At 52.9% G+C, this 19,632-nt stretch overlaps 2 protein-coding genes and 1 long non-coding RNA gene across 7 annotated transcripts; all 3 read right to left on the reverse strand.

Moving 5' to 3' along the window:
• Window positions 1-798: 798 nt before the first annotated feature.
• On the reverse strand, window positions 799-6,855 carry LOC138243103 (GTPase IMAP family member 4-like). Its single transcript, XM_069198612.1, has 6 exons — window positions 6,598-6,855; window positions 6,071-6,150; window positions 5,414-5,552; window positions 3,959-4,771; window positions 1,968-2,150; window positions 799-1,604 (listed from the first exon to the last, which is right to left on the reverse strand). The coding sequence occupies exons 2-6, from the start codon at window positions 6,113-6,115 to the stop codon at window positions 1,375-1,377; spliced, it is 1,410 nt and encodes a 469-aa protein (XP_069054713.1). The 5' UTR covers window positions 6,116-6,150; window positions 6,598-6,855; the 3' UTR covers window positions 799-1,374.
• Window positions 6,856-7,456: 601 nt separating this feature from the next.
• Window positions 7,457-14,626, reverse strand: LOC138243102 (golgin subfamily A member 6-like protein 22). Of its 5 annotated transcripts, none has more exons than XR_011191957.1 (6): window positions 14,343-14,626; window positions 13,067-13,132; window positions 12,139-12,336; window positions 8,917-11,212; window positions 7,867-8,881; window positions 7,457-7,829 (listed from the first exon to the last, which is right to left on the reverse strand). XR_011191957.1 is itself a non-coding variant. In XM_069198607.1 (4 exons), exons 2-4 carry the CDS (start codon window positions 13,119-13,121, stop codon window positions 9,279-9,281), a joined length of 2,187 nt encoding a protein of 728 aa, XP_069054708.1. In that variant the 5' UTR covers window positions 13,122-13,132; window positions 14,343-14,626; the 3' UTR covers window positions 7,457-9,278. The 5 variants fall into 5 exon arrangements, 1 of the variants encoding a protein (XP_069054708.1); XR_011191959.1 differs by having other exon boundaries at window positions 7,867-8,603; window positions 8,727-11,212; XR_011191958.1 differs by having other exon boundaries at window positions 7,457-7,904; window positions 8,020-11,212.
• A 446-nt stretch (window positions 14,627-15,072) lies between these two features.
• LOC138243104 (uncharacterized) lies at window positions 15,073-17,751 on the reverse strand. Its single transcript, XR_011191960.1, has 2 exons — window positions 16,982-17,751; window positions 15,073-15,779 (listed from the first exon to the last, which is right to left on the reverse strand). It is a non-coding gene; the product is annotated as an uncharacterized lncRNA (long non-coding RNA).
• Between the last annotated feature and the right edge of the window lie 1,881 nt (window positions 17,752-19,632).

The following is a 19,632-nucleotide window of genomic DNA, read 5'->3' on the forward strand; positions in this document are numbered from 1 at the left end:
AAAAAACATTTAAAAAGTATTTTTTTTAAAAATCCCCACAGCCAATATGTCTCCCCCCGCCCGTGCCTGTCCTTGTGCGCTTGCGCGGAGGAGATCAGGGACTCGGGCCCGTACTGTCTGTAGTAAACGCGCAACCCCTGCTGTTCGGGCTGACCTGATTGTACTGACTTACAGGTCCCGAACAAGCTGGGGGAAAAAGGCCACACAAGCGCCACACAAGCGCCCTTTCAGGTTCTGGGGTTGTGTGTCAAAGCCACTGGGCAAGAATGACCAGACCCCTCGCTTTTCTATATAAGTGTAGGCAATTATTATCACAATGCGAAAGTAGACGTGAAACTAGCGCGTTTTCTACAGGTAATACGACCCACGGACAAACTGACCAATCACGCCGCAGATTTCCATCGCACATGCGCACTTCGGAAGGGGGGGGCGGGGCAGCTTCCGATCCCGGAAGAGGAGCGCGTCTTCCAAGAAATCATGATGATGACGACAGCGGCTGGTTCGTCCGGGAGTCCGCGGTTTATTTCAGCCCTGTTGTAACTATATTTGATTGGCAAACCCAGCTGCGAAACCTGATCTTCACGACAGCATCCCAGTTCAGCAGATGACACGACCCTCCGGTGATATTTTCCCAGTTCATGCAGTCTGAAATCGAACTGGACTACCTTACTGGGGTCTGGAATATCCACAGAACTACTAGTGCCACACGAAGTTTACACAACGTGTTCTTGCGTGTTGTACAATCGCGGTCCCCTGTGTAAAATCACTGTCCCATGTGAAAAAGAATTCAAAACGCTGTACAGTGACAAAGCGCTTTAATGTTTTAATATGTGCTGATTTAAACAGCTGGTGAGCAGTGAATACACGTTTCGTTAATGCATTTTTATACAGGAATTCGTATTCTATATTCTGGTCGCTTGCAGATTAGAATGGCATATGTTTAGCAATAATATTATTTATGGTACCTGGAAGTTTCAGGTTGTTGCACAAAGCTAAGGTATGCGTATACGTGATCTGACAATTGAAATCAATTTCCTGTCGTTAAACTCTGTTTATTTTGAATTAATCGGGTTTCCTCTTCCGGAGAGTGACCGGAAGGCGGTGGGTGTGGCCACAGGTGGGGGGAGGGGCCTCTTGAAAGAGAACGACCTGGTTCAGCACCTGGACAGCCGGGCTGCGGGTCAGAGCAGCTGGACGACAATGACCGGATGCCTCTCATTCACCCATCTACCCCTCCATTCACTCATTCAGCCATCTCCCCTCCATCCACCCATCTACCCCTCCATTCACTCACATGCCCTCCTAGTCCACTGCAGGAAGAGGAGACAAACCCCCCTCTCTCCTCTCCCTCAGCGCCCTGCCTGGGCACCTCTCTCACTCTGCTGTCTTCTGCCTCGCTGTGGGTAAGCCTCTCAGCATGTCACGCACTGATCCCACAGCCCGCTCATTGATGGGACAGTTGCGTAGCAGTCCCCCCACTGTCTCATGGAACAGACAGTCCACAGTCAGTGTGTCTCTCCTGGTCACCAGTCTGCTGCTCTCAGCCACAACTGCCTCACGGTTGTAGGTGTGGTGCATCACCACCAGGGCGGCGGGCTTGTCCCCTGTGGAGAGAGACAGAGACAGGGTCCTGACTGAGCACCTGCAGACTCTCCTGTCCTCTGAGAGCAGAGCTGTAGGACCTCAGAGCTCTGAGAGAGTGTCACAGCCCTGAGTCACAGACAGGCGAGACTCAGACAGACGGTGTCCACTCACCCGGCTCAGGTGAGTCCCAGGACACAGCAGACAGGCAGCAGAGTTAGAGCTAACTAACTAGCTAACTAGTGTGCTAACTAGCTAACACTAGCTGTGCCAGAGCTGTGTCTTGTTGCGTCAGAGGAAAAAAGTGTCAAGCAAACAAATTATTTCCTGTCAATCAATTCTTTCTTTTCAAGAAGTTTCTTAAATCCCTTCGAATTCAATTTTACCTGGAATGTTCTGGAGAGCGTGGTCAATATCAGTCCCTATCCGAGAGCTGACAGGACAGAAAGTCACGATGGCGTCACACTCCTGCAGGGGGCACTCTTTAAAGTTCATCTGCTTTCCCAGTTTCTCCTTGAACATCCCGTCAGCTCCCAGCGTAACTCCAGCAGCCAGGAAGTGGATTTTGACTGGGCAGATACAAAACACAGACACACAGTGGAGTCAATGCCAGCAGACTTGTGATCTGCAACGTCGCTGAGAATTTAAAGCATCAAAACTCAAATACGTGAAGCGTAAACAGTCAAGCATTTTCATTTACAAGATATCTAGGGTGACTGTCCAAGCGCTTCACAGGAAACATCCCTCTACTCACACCACAGTACTGTATACTCACCGCACCTGAACAACATAACACTTTTAAAATGACCCTGAACGTTTCGTCTATGATCTTTCCAAACTGTTCTCCACAATTCCCCCATGAAACCACAACAACACCAGCGTTCGCTGTGACACTGGAATATTCTGTTCACGGAGCAAACCGTTCTGACAGAATCACCACTCTGCTCACACGTCCGCACTGGGGAGAGATCGAATCGAACAGCACCCAGTTTCCAGAGGGGGACTGCTGTCCAGCACACGTTTCAAGCAGGAGCAGATTAACCCCTGGCTGGTCTGACCCAGACAGGAGTTCAAACGTGAGAGAGGGGTCACCTGGTGGGGCTCGAATGCGAGGGTGTTCTGTGCTCCCCTGGGGTGTCACCAGTCCATCACAGGACACCAGTCTATCACAGGACACACACACACACTCACACACCCTGGACAGGACACCATTCCATCACAGGACACACACACACACTCACACACCCTGGACAGGACACCAGTCTATCACAGGACACACACACACACTCACACACCCTGGACAGGACACCAGTCTATCACAGGACACACACACACACTCACACACCCTGGACAGGACACACACACACACTCACACATCCTGGACAGGACACCAGTCCATCACAGGACACACACACTCACACACCCTGGACAGAACACCAGTCCATCACAGGACACACACACTCACACACTCACACACCCTGGACAGGAGACCAGTCCATCACAGGACACACACACACACACTCACACACCCTGGACAGGACACCAGTCCATCACAGGACACACACACACTCACACACCCTGGACAGGACACCAGTCCATCACAGGACACACACACACTCACACACCCTGGACAGGACACCAGTCCATCACAGAACACACACACACACTCACACACCCTGGACAGGACACCAGTCCATCACAGGACACACACACACACTCACACACCCTGGACAGGACACACACACACTCACACATCCTGGACAGGACACCAGTCCATCACAGGACACACACACACACTCACACACCCTGGACAGGACACCAGTCCATCACAGGACACACACACACACTCACACACCCTGGACAGGACACACACACACTCACACATCCTGGACAGGACACCAGTCCATCACAGGACACACACACTCACACACCCTGGACAGAACACCAGTCCATCACAGGACACACACACTCACACACTCACACACCCTGGACAGGACACACACACACCCTGGACAGGAGACCAGTCCATCACAGGACACACACACACACACACTCACACACCCTGGAAAGGACACCAGTCCATCACAGGACACACACACACTCACACACCCTGGACAGGACACCAGTCCATCACAGGACACACACACACTCACACACCCTGGACAGGACACCAGTCCATCACAGAACACACACACACACACACACACACACACACCTGGACAGGACACCAGGCCATCACAGGACACACACACACACACACACACTCCCTGGACACAGACGCAGCCTGCCCGGCTCTTTCACCTTCCTGTGCGGCGATGCCCACGTCACAGCCTCTCGCCCTGCTCATCAACAGGACCCCATCGCCCGCTCCCCTTACCTCCTGTGCGGCTGCTGTGTCTCCTCTCCTGCTGAAGGCTGGCGCTCCTGCTGCCCGCATTCCTGGCCTCCTGCTGTCGCCTCCTCTCCTCCTCCCCTCTCTTCCTCCTCTCCTCCTCCTCCAGCTCCTCCTCCAGCCTCCCCCTCTCCTCCGCCAGTCTCCTCCTCTCGTCCTGCAGCCTGCTCCTCTCCTCCTCCAGCCTCCTCTCCTCCTCCTCCAGCCTCCTCCTCCTCCTCCTCCTCTGTGTCTCCCTCTGGGTGTCCTGGGTGACGCCCCCCCCTCCGTTCTCCTGCACCACCCCGTCGACCGTGTCCAGCAGCAGGGTCACCTGCTGGCAGTCGCTGGCGTCTCTGTTGTTGAAGAGGTGGTACCTGTTCCCACAATGCTCCAGCAGCTGTCTCAGCTCGGGCTGGGCGCCCCGCAGGACGTCCTCGAGGCCGGCCCCCCCCAGCTCGTCCCCGTGGGTGAACAGGACCACTGTGCGCCGCAGCACCTCCTCCCCGAAGACCCCCCGCAGGGCGGCCGCCGTGCCCCCCGCGCCCGCGCCCGCCGCCCCGACCCGGGTGACCAGCAGGAACACGTCGGGCTCCGTGGACGAGAGCTCGGGGCTGAAGTCCGCCAGGCTGCAGTTGGGGGACAGGCCGGGGGTGTCAGTAACTAACACCAGGGTCCCGCCGACCTCCGCCATCGCCCCCGCGCAGGAGGGCCTGGGGCCGGGTGCGAACTCCTGTCTGCCCAGGATGGTGTTGCCTGTGGAGCTCTTCCCCGCCCCGGCCTCCCCCACCAGCACCAGCTTCCGGAGACACACAAAGCCTGCAGGGACACCGGTCGGGAGTCAGCACCTCTCTCTTCATAAAGATACCACATCACAGGACACACACACTCACACACCCTGGACAGGACACCAGTCCATCACAGGACACACATACACACTCACACACCCTGGACAGGACACCAGTCCATCACAGGACACACACACACACACACACACACACCCTGGACAGGACACCAGTCCATCACAGGACACACACGCACACTCACACACCCTGGACAGGACACCACTCCATCACAGGACACACTCACACACACCCTGGACAGGACACTAGCCCATCACAGGACGCACGCGCACGCGCGCGTACACACACACACACACACACACACCCTGGACAGGACACCAGTCCATCATAGGACACACACCCACACCAGAGCCAGTGTGGTCCCAGAAGCCCATTAACCCCCCAGCCTGTCTCTGGACTGTGGGAGGACAGGTCTGGTCTGGACCAGAGCCCCTGGAGGAATCCCAGACAGACACAGGGAGAACATGCAGACTCCACACAGACAGCACCCCCAGGACCTGTGACCCCTGCCCCCCGTGTCCAGTTAACCGTGCTGACCTCCTGACCGAGCGAGCGGCCAGCCAGTGATTGAGTCTGGTGGGACTCTTCTCCTGCTCACCTTTCTCATTCTTCTCCTCCACACTCCTCCTCTCCTCCTCCACCCTCCTCCTCTCCTCCTCCACCCTCCTCCTCTCTCTGTCCACCTCCTTCCTCTCCTCCTCCACCCTCTTCCTCCTCTCCGTCACATCACTGTGGACCTGTGGAAACATCTCAACATGTCCAGTGTGTGCTGTGGTCAGTGTGTCCAGTCTGTACTGTGGTCAGTGTGTCCAGTCTGAGCTGTGGTCAGTGTGATTGATCAGTACTGTAGAGAGCAGTGTGGCTCTGTGGTGTCCAGTCCAGTCTGTGCTGTGGTCAGTGTGTCCAGTCTGTACTGTGGTCAGTGTGATTGATCAGTACTGTAGAGAGCAGTGTGGCTCTGTGGTGTCCAGTTCAGTCTGTGCTGTGGTCAGTGTGTCCAGTCTGTGGTGTGGTCAGTGTGATTGATCAGTACCTCTAGAAAGCGGTGTGGCTCTGTGGTGTCCAGTCCAGTCTGTGCTGTGGTCAGTGTGTCCAGTCTGCGTGTGCTCAGTGTGTCCAGTCTGTGCTGTGGTGACCTGTCACTGCGAACAGTATTATCTCACGGATGTGTCGGAGTCTCGTCACTCCTGCAGCTCTTGTGGACACAGTGGACTGGCCCTGCTGCGGGACGCCCCCTCTGTCCCGGGACACTCACCTCACAGGGGCTGCTCTTGTGCTGCCGGGATCCCCACCAGGACATGTCCGCGATCTCCCCCAGCACAGCTCTCCCTTGCTCTGGCAGAAACAGAGAGAGACAAGCTGGACTCTGGACAGGTGTATTCCAGACACAGCTGCCCCTGCCTGCAACCTGTCTCTCGTCTCACACTGCCTGTCCACCCCCAGTCCCCTGTCTGACTCCCATTCAGCACATGTCTTTACAGTACAGCTCTCTCACAGTATTTACGGTCAGGTGTGAGTATGTACAGCTCTCATACAGTATGTACAGTAATGTGTGAGTATTGATCTGACTGTAATTCTCTTCTACAGTATTTACGGTAAGTTCTGAGTACTGATCCGTCTGTACAGCTCTGCTACAGTTTTTACGGTAATGCGTTAGTATTGATCAGTCTGTACAGCTCTCCTACAGTATTTACGGTACGGTGTGAGTATTGATCTGTCTGTAATTCTCTGCTACAGTATTTACGGTAAGACGTGAGTAACTGACAGTATTATTTGCCTCACCTGGTATCTCGACCGCTGCCTCCCCTCAGCTTCGCAGAAAAGAAAAAACTCAGAGTCTCAGCTCTGTAACCGCCGCGTTAGAGACCGTGTGGAGGGTCTGTTCGAGAGCGGAGAAACTTTCCGTTTCAGTTCTGCTTTTGGGTGTCACTGACGGATTGGCTGCGTAGGGTCACGCTGGTCTTCCGGGCTGGTATCCCTCTCTCTGCCACAAGAGGGCGCCTGTGCTTGAGCTCTCTCTCATATGCTTCGTCAGCCGCCGTCTTCCACAGAGTAAAACCGCAGAGCTGCTCCTCTTCAAAACTCATAACGACGAGTTCTGGGGTTAAACTCTGAGATAAGAGAGTGCAGTCACGCCCGTGTTCAAAACACGTCTCTCAGAGTGCTCCCAGTAAGACGTTTTGCTGTAGGAAAGGGTACAAAATTATGTTCTATAAAACTATCACACCAACAAAATACTACCGATGACTAATTTATAACACTTTCTAAATCATAACAATAACTGATAATGATTACGACTGTCAGACAGAGAAATCAGGACATCACAGCCGCCTGAGCACTGCGGTGTGTGTTCAGTGGTGTGTGTTTCTGTCGGAGACGGGAATCTCACAAGCCTGAGCACTGCGGTGTGTGTTCAGTGTCAGAGTGTTACTGTCAGAGACAGGAATCTCACAGGCCTGAGCACTGCGGTGTGTGTTCAATGTCAGAGTGTGACTGTCAGAGACAGGAGTCTCACAGGCCTGAGCACTGCGGTGTGTGTTCAGTGGTGTGTGTTTCTGTTGGAGAGAGAGATATTAGTAGTGTTCCACAGGGATCTGTATTGGGGCGCAAAGCTCTTAAAAATATCGAATTCAACACCAGATTCAAACCCAAAGCTTTATTGTCATATGCTTACACAGATTTTGCGATTTGTACAAATCATAACAATGCGATAGACTGGAGCACAGTACATCACTGGGGAATCAGACACTGTAGAAGCGACCTGGTACCACCAGCACACTCGTGAAGCAGCTAAAGGGTTAATGATGTGATGACATTCATCTCCAGCCTGGTGTGGGTGTATCTGTGAAGTATCTAACTGCGACAACAATGGGGAAAACATGGCAAATATTTATAAAGGCAGCCTGGAGTTAAAGTGTTTCTGCAGACCCACCAACACGCGGGTCAACGTCTGTTCAGCGAGAAGCACTGATCTACCTGTCTGGACAGGTGAGAGAAGAACATGACTGATCTACCTGTCTGGACAGGCAAGAGAAGAACATGACTATCTACCTGTCTGGACAGGTGAGAGAAGAACATGACTGATCTACCTGTCTGGACAGGCGAGAGGAGGAACATGACTATCTACCTGTCTGGACAGGTGAGAGAAGAACATGACTGATCTACCTGTCTGGACAGGCGAGGGGAGGAACACGACTGAACTACCTGTCTGGACAGGCGAGAGGAGGAACATGACTGATCTACCTGTCTGGACAGGCGAGAGGAGGAACACGACTGATCTACCTGTCTGGACTGGCGAGAGAAGAACATGACTGATCTACCTGTCTGGACAGGTGAGAGAAGAACATGACTGATCTACCTGTCTGGACAGGTGAGAGAAGAACATGACTGATCTACCTGTCTGGACAGGCGAGAGGAGGAACACGACTGAACTACCTGTCTGGACAGGCGAGAGGAGGAACATGACTGATCTTCCTGTCTGGACAGCCGAGAGGAGGAACACGACTGATCTACCTGTCTGGACAGGTGAGAGAAGAACATGACTGATCTTCCTGTCTGGACAGGCGAGAGAAGAACATGACTGATCTACCTGTCTGGACAGGTGGACAGTTGAGAGAAGAACATGACTGATGTACCTGTCTGGACAGACGAGAGAGGAACATGACTGATCTACCTGTCTGTACAGGCGAGAGGAGGAACACGACTGATCTACCTATCTGGACTGGCGAGAGAAGAACATGACTGATCTACCTGTCTGGACAGGTGAGAGGAGAACATGACTGATCTACCTGTCTGGACAGGTGGACAGTTGAGAGAAGAACATGACTGATGTACCTGTCTGGACAGACGAGAGAGGAACATGACTGATCTACCTGTCTGGACAGGCGAGAGGAGGAACACGACTGAACTACCTGTCTGGACAGGCGAGAGGAGGAACATGACTGATCTTCCTGTCTGGACAGGCGAGAGGAGGAACACGACTGATCTACCTGTCTGGACAGGTGAGAGAAGAACATGACTGATCTTCCTGTCTGGACAGGCGAGAGGAGGAACACGACTGATCTACCTGTCTGGACTGGCGAGAGAACATGACTGATCTACCTGTCTGGACAGGTGAGAGAAGAACATGACTGATCTTCCTGTCTGGATAGGCGAGAGGAGGAACACGACTGATCTACCTGTCTGGACAGGCGAGAGGAGGAACATGACTGATCTACCTGTCTGGACAGGTGAGAGAAGAACATGACTGATCTACCTGTCTGTACAGGCGAGAGGAGGAACATGACTGATCTACCTGTCTGGACAGGTGAGAGGAGAACATGAGTCAGCAGGAAGACAGTGAAGAGGAGCCAGGTGAGAGGGCTACAGGAGAACAGGAGGGGACCCAGGATGGAGCCCTGGGGAACACCAAGGAGGTGTGGAGAGGAGAACAGTGACCCTGCACTGAGCAGTGTAATCTGGGACTACTTCTCCTCCTCCTCCTCCTCTTTCTCCTTCTCCTCATTCTCCTCCTCCTCGTCCTCCTTCTCCTTCTCCTTCACCTCCACCTCCACCTCCACCTCCTCCTCCTCCTTCTCCACCTCCTCCTCCTTCATTTCTTTCTCCTTCTTCCTCTCCTCATCCTCCTTCTCCTCCACGTCCTTCTCCTTCATCTCTTTCTCCTTCTTCCTCTCCTCAGCCTCCTTCTCCTCCACCTCCTCCTCCTTCATCTCTTTCTCCTTCTTCCTCTCCTCCTCCTGCTTCTCCTCCACCTCCTCCTCCTTCATCTCTTTCTCCTTCTTCCTCTCCTCCTCCTTCTCCTCCACCTCCTCCTCCTTCATCTCTTTCTCCTTCTTCCTCTCCTCATCCTCCTTCTCCTCCACGTCCTCCTCCTTCATCTCTTTCTCCTTCTTCCTCTCCTCATCCTCCTTCTCCTCCACCTCCTCCTCCTTCATCTCTTTCTCCTTCTTCCTCTCCTCAGCCTCCTTCTCCTCCACATCCTCCTCCTTCATATCTTTCTCCTTCTTCCTCTCCTCCTCCTTCTTCTCCTCCACCTCCTCCTCCTTCATCTCTTTCTCCTTCTTCCTCTCCTCCTCCTCCTTCTCCTCCACCTCCTCCTCCTTCATCTCTTTCTCCTTCTTCCTCTCCTCCTCCTCCTTCTCCTCCACCTCCTCCTCCTTCATCTCTTTCTCCTTCTTCCTCTCCTCCTCCTCCTTCTCCTCCACCTCCTCCTCCTTCATCTCTTTCTCCTTCTTCCTGTCCTCCTCCTTCTCCTCCACCTCCTCCTCCTTCATCTCTTTCTTCTTCTTCCTCTCCTCCTCCTCCTTCTCCTCCACCTCTTCCTCCTTCATCTCTTTCTCCTTCTTCCTCTCCTCCTCCTCCTTCTCCTCCACCTCCTCCTCCTTCATCTCTTTCTCCTTCCTCTCCTCCTTCTCCTTCTCCTTCACCTCCACCTCCTCCTCCTCCTTCTCCACCTCCTCCTCCTTCATTTCTTTCTCCTTCTTCCTCTCCTCCTCCTCCTTCTCCTCCACCTCCTCCTCCTTCATCTCTTTCTCCTTCTTCCTCTCCTCCTCCTCCTTCTCCTCCACGTCCTCCTCCTTCATCTCTTTCTCCTTCTTCCTCTCCTCCTCCTTCTCCTCCACCTCCTTCTCCTTCTTCCCTTTCTCCTTCTTCCTCTCCTCCTCCCCCTTCTCCTCCACCTCCTCCTCCTTCATCTCTTTCTCCTTCTTCCTCTCCTCCTCCTCCTTCTCCTCCACGTCCTTCTCCTTCATCTCTTTCTCCTTCTTCCTCTCCTCAGCCTCCTTCTCCTCCACATCCTCCTCCTTCATCTCTTTCTCCTTCTTCCTCTCCTCCTCCTTCTCCTCCACCTCCTTCTCCTTCTTCCCTTTCTCCTTCTTCCTCTCCTCCTCCCCCTTCTCCTCCACCTCCTCCTCCTTCATCTCTTTCTCCTTCTTCCTCTCCTCCTCCTCCTTCTCCTCCACGTCCTTCTCCTTCATCTCTTTCTCCTTCTTCCTCTCCTCAGCCTCCTTCTCCTCCACATCCTCCTCCTTCATCTCTTTCTCCTTCTTCCTCTCCTCCTCCTCCTTCTCCTCCACCTCCTTCTCCTTCTTCCCTTTCTCCTTCTTCCTCTCCTCCTCCTCCTTCTCCTCCACCTCCTTCTCCTTCTTCCCTTTTTCCTTCTCCTCCTTCTCCCTCTCCCTGTTCTTCACCTTCTTCTTCATTTTCTTTAAATTTATTTTGGCTAATTTCACAGCCCGCTCATTGATGGGACAGTTGCGCAGTAGTCCCCCCTCTGTCTCGTGGAACAGACAGTCCACAACCACAGTGTCACTCCTGGTCACCAGTCTGCTGCTCTCAGCCACAACTGCCTCACGGTCGTAGGTGTGGTGCATCATCACCAGGACAGCGGGCTTGTCCCCTGTGGAGAGAGACAGAGACAGGGTCCTGACTGAGCACCTGCAGGGTCAGCTGCTGACAACATATTACTGCACATATATAGAAGTTCAAGCAGGCAGCTGCGTCAGCAGGCACAGGCTGCAGAGGAGCAAGTGAAGGGTTTATTCCAGGCTGGAAAGACAAGACAGGAGCCACAACGTTTCAGCTGCGGAGCCTTGATCTTCAGGCGTGAGAAGGACAGAGATTATACAGCCCTGGAGAACAGGAGTCAGGAGAGAGGAGGAGGCAGGACCAGGGGGAGTCAGGAGAGAGGAGGAGGTGGGAGCAGGGGAAGGCAGGAGAGATTATACAGCCCAGGAGAACAGGAGTCAGGAGAGAGGAGGAGGAGTTGGGAGCAGGGGGAGTCAGGAGAGAGGAGGAGGTGGGAGCAGGGGGAGGCAGGAGAGATTATACAGCCCAGGAGAACAGGAGTCAGGAGAGAGGAGGAGGCGGGAGCAGGGGGAGGCAGGAGAGAGGAGGAGGCAGGAGCAGGGGGAGGCAGGAGAGAGGAGGAGGAGGCGGGAGCAGGGGGGGGCAGAGTGGGCACTCAGGTGGTGAGAGGAGTGAAGTCGACACCTGCATGAGAGCAGAGAGGATTAGGAGGAAACGGGTCTGTCGTTGAGAGAAGGAGGGAGGTGTGATCCTAGTTTCAGGATCGTCTTGGTTTCGGGTGTCTTCTAACACATGTATACAGACTCCGGTGGTACTGTAGCTACTCGTATATTTTAAGTGACCACGATCACATCTGCTCAGAGGTCACTGTTCATAATCATAATCAGACAGGCAGGCGTGCGTCTGCTCAGAGGAATTTGTCCGAATAGAGATCAAAACCAGATGTAAGAGCTGAGGCCAGGGACATGAATCTTTTCAGAAGACTACAGGCTTGGCACATAAATATCAAAACGTTACCCGGAATGTTCTGGAGGGCTGCGTCGATGTCGGTCCCGATCCGAGAGCTGACCGGACAGAAGACTACGACTGCGTGAAATTGTTCATCTTTTGTCTCCTCTTTCATGTTGATAAAGAGTCCGAACTTTCTCTTGAGCTTTTCCTTGAACTGCTGGTCGGCTTCATGGGTAACCCCAGCTGTCTGGAAGTAGATTTTGACTGCACGGATGTAAAGCAGAGAGGGACAGTGGAGAAAATACATATATATATATATCTGTCCTGCAACAGGTGATAGTCTGGGAGATGTGAAGCTCCCCAAGGCAAAAGTCTGAAACATCGAAATATTCTTACTCACTGGAAAAATCGATCGTTGATTTACACATCCCACCCCTGACACCAAATGTCAAGAGAGTGTGCGAACCCTTTCCTACACAAACCGCCCTCTGATAACCAAAGACGGAGGCGTTCAAGAACAGCCGAGAGCTGACAGAATCATCCCAGTCCTTCCGGAAGAAATGTTACCATGCTACACGTCACAGGGCTCCCCGTTTCTGAGCCAGAGAGTCTAAAAACTCCGCGACTTTTCCACTTCAGAAACTGAAGGAGAGTGTTGATCCGCCATTAAAAATACCCGTCAAGTTTCTTAAAAAAGCGTCTCCGTCGTCAGTCTGGACTCCCAGCCAAGTCAAAGGGTGACTCGTCTCTAGACATCTCAAGATCCCAGAATACCCTCTCTGAATTAGTAAAAATAACAATTAAGCCCGAGACCGTTATGCATCTCGAGACGCTGGCCTGACATTAAAAACGTTGGTCCCGCCATGGGAGTTCAGGTGGTCTGTTCGTATCGACGCAGCCAGGCCAGAGGCTACAAGAACTACAAGTTCCAGCTGTGCTGTCTGTGCAGTCATCACAACGTCAGGTCGTGGTGACAACGGCAACAGGAGCTTACCTTTCGGTTTCCAGCAGAATTTGCAGCAGAGATTGAAGCAGAGATTGCAGCACATCGCGTCCAGATCTGGGAAAGTGAAAAGACACTCAAGGTTCGCTGGCAAGAACCATCTACCCAGTACGGTCTTTTCCAAAGGCCAGTTCACCCGCCCGGCTACCTGTGGGCCGAGGAGCACCTGGAGGTCACCCATACACACACAGGGGGAACACGCAGACTCCACCCAGACAGCACCCCCAGGTCTGGAACGGAGCCGAACGCGGGGCCCCAGCACCGTGAGGCAGTAACACTGACCCCCTGCACCCCCCACCTGTACCCTACTACACTAGCGAGCAGTGGATAGGGCGCCCCCTGGAGGGCGAGGGACATGGGGTGGGGGTGTTCAAGGCAGAGCTCTGCACCGGTATGAAATTGAAGCCCGAACCCGAAACCGGTGCCCCTCTCTTCCTCTCAGACTGCGTCGACACACAGGCACACGCGGAGAGAGGGATTCTCACAGAGCTTGGGCTGAGAAAAACGGGTGTTTGATAAACCTGTGATACGTTTTCAAGTGGGGAACGGCTGACAACTGTTTGCTACAGTAGGTGGGCTCTGTTTCGCCCATAGGAGGGGGAGAGAAAGAGAGAGAGAGAGAGTACAAGAGGAGTCACAAATTTCTGCTAATAAAAATACATGTAAAACACCCAACAGCAATAATTCATTCGGACTTATTAGAAAACAAAAACCCGAACCGACCCGAACCCTTAGTCGTACAGTACATGAAAAACCGACCCGAACCCCTCCCCCCCCCCCCCACACACACACACACTTTGTCGGGTTTCAGTTTCCGAGAAGCCATGATGATAACGGTGATGATAACGAGAGCCGAAGTCCGGACTGCCGCAGGAGAGAGAGAGAGAGAAACCGCGGCTGTTGCGCAGTCTTGCAAACTCGCTGAACTCTGAAGCGCCCTGCTCTCGGCCCGGATACAGAACTTCCGTGACTCGAAAAGACCGTAAAAACACGACCCGAGAGGCCGGAAACGTGTCGGAGCGCTGTTTGCGATTTGTTAGGAATAAATGTCTTCACGGCCCAGACTCAGGGGGTCCACGCCCGGCCGAGACCCCGAAACCGGATTAACCCGGTGAAGTAAACGAAAGCGCAGCGGGCAGCTGTACATGCATACAGGAGAACCCCCACCGATGGAGACAGGGGTCATTTGTTGAGATGAAATACACAAACCAAGGGCTCTCAGCCTTGCGGGCTGCGCGCATCGCTAAAAACTGGCCGCCATACTCACCCAGAGAAATGAAAATAAACGCACTTCACGTCGGAAGAAAGTGAGACGAGTTTGTGAAGATCAGGCGACGACGTGCACTCCCAGAGCAGTGATAACGAAAGTAAAAGTGTGTGTGTGTGTCTATACATTGTGTCCAGTAAGAGTCTGTACAGGAGTGTGTGTGTCTATACAGTGTGTCCAGTAAGAGTCTGTACAGGAGTGTGTGTGTCTATACAGTGTGTCCAATAAGAGTCTGTACAGGAGTGTGTGTGTGTCTATACAGTGTGTCCAATAAGAGTCTGTACAGGAGTGTGTGTGTGTGTCTATACAGTGTGTCAGTAAGAGTCTGTACAGGAGAGTGTGTGTGTATCTATACAGTGTGTCCAATAAGAGTCTGTACAGGAGTGTGTGTGTCTATACAGTGTGTCCAATAAGAGTCTGTACAGGAGTGTGTGTGTCTATACAGTGTGTCCAATAAGAGTCTGTACAGGAGTGTGTGTGTGTGTCTCTACAGTGTGTCCAATAAGAGTCAGAGTGTTACTGTCAGAGACAGGAATCTCACAGGCCTGAGCACTGCGGTGTCTGTTCAGTGTCAGAGTGTTCTTGTCAGAGACAGGAATCTACCAAGCCTGAGCACTGCGGTGTGTGTTCAGTGGTGTGTGTTTCTGTTGGAGAGAGAGATATTAGTGGTGTTCCACAGGGATCTGTATTGGGGCGCAAAGCTCTTAAAAATATCGAATTCAACACCAGATTCAAACCCAAAGCTTTATTGTCATATGCTTACACAGATTTTGCGATTTGTACAAATCATAACAATGCGATAGACTGGAGCACAGTACATCACTGGGGAATCAGACACTGTAGAAGCGACCTGGTACCACCAGCACACTCGTGAAGCAGCTAAAGGGTTAAAGATGTGATGACGTTCATCTTCAGCCTGGTGTGGGTGTATCTGTGAAGTATCTAACTGCGACAACAGGAAGGGATGAAGGGTGAGTGGAGGGCACCAACAGCCCATCTCGTCTGTGTTGAGGAGGAGACCTGGGCTCAGAGGAGGGGGCAGAGAGACACTGGAGAACCATCAGCAGGAAGACAGTGAAGAGGAGCCAGGTGAGAGGGCTACAGGAGAACAGGAGGGACCCAGGATGGAGCCCTGGGGAACACAAAGGAGGTGTGGAGAGGAGAACAGTGACCCTGCACTGAGCAGTGTAATCTGGGACTAATTCTCCTCCTTCTTCCCCTTCTTCACCTTCTTTTTCATTTTCTTTAAATTTATTTTGGCTGATCTTATAGCCCGCTCATTGGTGGGACAGTTGCGCAGCAGTCCCTTCTCTGTCTCGTGGAACAGACAGTCCACAGCCACAGTGTCTCTCCTGGTCACCAGTCTGCTGCTCTCAGCCACAACTGCCTCACGGTCGTAGGTGTGGTGCATCATCACCAGGACAGCGGGCTTGTCCCCTGTGGAGACAGACAGAGACAGGGTCCTGACTGAGCACCTGCAGGGTCAGCTGCTGACAACATATTACTGCACATATATAGAAGTTCAAGCAGGCAGCTGCGTCGGCAGGAACAGGCTGCAGAGGAGCAAGTGAAGGGTTTATTCCAGGGTGGAAAGACAAGACAGGAGCCACAACGTTTCAGCTGCGGAGCCTTGATCTTCAGGCGTGAGAAGGACAGAGATTATACAGCCCTGGAGAACAGGAGTCAGGAGAGAGGAGGAGGCAGGAGCAGGGGGAGTCAGGAGAGAGGAGGAGGAGGCAGGAGCAGGGGGAGTCAGGAGAGAGGAGGAGGAGACAGGAGCAGGGGGAGTCAGGAGAGAGGAGGTGGAGGCAGGAGCAGGGGGAGTCAGGAGAGAGGAGGTGGCAGGAGCAGGGGGAGGCAGGAGAGAGGAGGAGGAGGAGGGAGCAGGGGGAGTCAGGAGAGAGGAGGAGGTGGGAGCAGGGGGGCAGGAGAGAGGAGGAGGAGACAGGAGCAGGGGGAGTCAGGAGAGAGGAGGTGGCAGGAGCAGGGGGAGGCAGGAGAGAGGAGGAGGAGGAGGGAGCAGGGGGAGTCAGGAGAGAGGAGGAGGTGGGAGCAGGGGGGCAGGAGAGAGGAGGAGGAGACAGGAGCAGGGGGAGTCAGGAGAGAGGAGGAGGCAGGAGCAGGGGGAGTCAGGAGAGAGGAGGAGGTGGGAGCAGGGGAAGGCAGGAGAGATTATACAGCCCAGGAGAACAGGAGTCAGGAGAGAGGAGGAGGCAGGAGCAGGGGGAGGCAGGAGAGAGGAGGAGGAGGCGGGAGCAGGGGGGGGCAGAGTGGGCACTCAGGTGGTGAGAGGAGTGAAGTCGACACCTGCATGAGAGCAGAGAGGATTAGGAGGAAACGGGTCTGTCGTTGAGAGAAGGAGGGAGGTGTGATCCTAGGTTCAGGATCGTCTTGGTTTCGGGTGTCTTTAACACATATATACAGACTCCGGTGGTACTGTAGCTACTCGTTTATTTTAAGTGACCACGATCACATCTGCTCAGAGGTCACTGTTCATAATCATAATCAGACAGGCAGGCGTGCGTCTGCTCAGAGGAATTTGTCCGAATAGAGATCAAAACCAGATGTAAGAGCTGAGGCCAGGGACATGAATCTTTTCAGAAGACTACAGGCTTGGCACATAAATATCAAAATGTTACCCGGAATGCTCTGGAGGGCTGCGTCGATGTCGGTCCCGATCCGAGAGCTGACCGGACAGAAGACTACGACTGCTTGACAGTCTTCAGCTTTTGTCTCCTCTTTCATGTTGATAAAGAGTCCGAACTTTCTCTTGAGCTTTTCCTTGAACTGCTGGTCGGCTTCATGGGTAACCCCAGCTTTCTGGAAGTAGATTTTGACTGCACGGATGAAAAGCAGAGAGGGACAGTGGAGAAAATACATATATATATATATCTGTCCAGCAACAGGTGACAGTCTGGGAGATGTGAAGCTCCCCAAGGCAAAAGTCTGAAACATCGAAATATTCTTACTCACTGGAAAAATCGAACGTTGATTTACACATCCCACCCCTGACACCAAATGTCAAGAGAGTGTGCGAACCCTTTCCTACACAAACCGCCCTCTGATAACCAAAGACGGAGGCGTTCAAGACCAGCCGAGAGCTGACAGAATCATCCCAGTCCTTCCGGAAGAAATGTTACCGTGCTACGTCACAGGGCTCCCCGTTTCTGAGCCAGAGAGTCTAAAAACTCTGCGACTTTTCCACTTCAGAAACTGAAGGAGAGTGTTGATCCGCCATTAAAAATACCCGTCAAGTTTCTTAAAAAAACGTCTCCGTCGTCAGTCTGGACTCCCAGCCAAGTCAAAGGGTGACTCGTCTCTAGATATCTCAAGATCCCAGAATACCCTCTGAATTAGTAAAAATAACAGTTAAGCCCGAGACCGTTATGCATCTCGAGACGCTGGCCTGACATTAAAAACGTCGGTCCTGCCATGGGAGTTCAGCTGGTCTGTTCGTATCGACGCAGCCAGGCCAGAGGCTACAAGAACTACAAGTTCCAGCTGTGCTGTCTGTGCAGTCATCACAACTTCAGGTCGTGGTGACAACGGCAACAGGAGCTTACCTTTCAATTTGCAGCAGAGAGTGAAGCAGAGATTGAAGCAGAGATTGCAGCAGAGATTGCAGCACATCGCGTCCAGATCTGGGAAAGTGAAAAGACACTCAAGGTTCGCTGGCAAGAACCATCTACCCAGTACGGTCTTTTCCAAAGGCCAGTTCACCCGCCCGGCTACCTGTGGGCCGAGGAGCACCTGGAGGTCACCCATACACACACAGGGGGAACACGCAGACTCCACCCAGACAGCACCCCCAGGTCTGGAACGGAGCCGAACGCGGGGCCCCAGCACCGTGAGGCAGTAACACTGACCCCCTGCACCCCCCACCTGTACCCTACTACACTAGCGAGCAGTGGATAGGGCGCCCCCTGGAGGGCGAGGGACATGGGGTGGGGGTGTTCAAGGCAGAGCTCTGCACCGGTATGAAATTGAAGCCCGAACCCGAAACCGGTGCCCCTCTCTTCCTCTCAGACTGCGTCGACACACAGGCACACGCGGAGAGAGGGATTCTCACAGAGCTTGGGCTGAGAAAAACGGGTGTTTGATAAACCTGTGATACGTTTTCAAGTGGGGAACGGCTGACAACTGTTTGCTACAGTAGGTGGGCTCTGTTTCGCCCATAGGAGGGGGAGAGAAAGAGAGAGAGAGAGAGTACAAGAGGAGTCACAAATTTCTGCTAATAAAAATACATGTAAAACACCCAACAGCAATAATTCATTCGGACTTATTAGAAAACAAAAACCCGAACCGACCCGAACCCTTAGTCATACAGTACATGAAAAACCGACCCGAACCCCTCCCCCCCCCCCACACACACACACACTTTGTCGGGTTTCAGTTTCCGAGAAGCCATGATGATGACGGTGATGATAACGAGAGCCGAAGTCCGGGCTGCCGCAGGAGAGAGAGAGAGAGAAACCGCGGCTGCTGCGCAGTCTTGCAAACTCGCTGAGCTCTGAAGCGCCCTGCTCTCGGCCCGGATACAGAACTGCAGTGACTCGAAAAGACCGTAAAAACACGACCCGAGAGGCCGGAAACGTGTCGGAGAGCTGTTTGCGATTTGTTAGGAATAAATGTCTTCAAGGCCCAGACTCACGGGGGTCCAAGCCCGGCCGAGACCCCGAAACCGGATTAACCCGGTGAAGTAAACGAAAGCGCAGCGGACAGCTGTACATGCATACAGGAGAACCCCCACCGATGGAGACAGGGGTCATTTGTTGAGATGAAATACACAAACCAAGGGCTCTCAGCCTAAATCGCTAAAAACTGACCGCCATACTCACCCAGAGAAATGAAAATAAACGCACTTCACGTCGGAAGAAAGTGAGACGAGTTTGTGAAGATCAGGCGACGACGTGCACTCCCAGAGCAGTGATAACGAAAGTAAAAGTGTGTGTGTGTGTCTATACATTGTGTCCAGTAAGAGTCTGTACAGGAGTGTGTGTGTGTGTCTATACAGTGTGTCCAATAAGAGTCTGTACAGAAGTGTGTGTGTGTCTATACAGTGTGTCCAGTAAGAGTCTGTACAGGACTGTGTGTGTCTATACAGTGTGTCCAATAAGAGTCTGTACAGGAGTGTGTATGTGTGTGTCTATACAGTGTTTCCAATAAGAGTCTGTACAGGAGTGTGTGTGTGTGTCTATACAGTGTGTCAGTAAGAGTCTGTACAGGAGTGTGTGTGTGTGTCTATACAGTGTGTCCAATAAGAGTCAGAGTGTTCTTGCCAGAGACAGGA

This window comes from Lepisosteus oculatus, chromosome 14, assembly GCF_040954835.1.
Source record: "Lepisosteus oculatus isolate fLepOcu1 chromosome 14, fLepOcu1.hap2, whole genome shotgun sequence".
Lineage (NCBI taxonomy): Eukaryota > Metazoa > Chordata > Actinopteri > Semionotiformes > Lepisosteidae > Lepisosteus > Lepisosteus oculatus.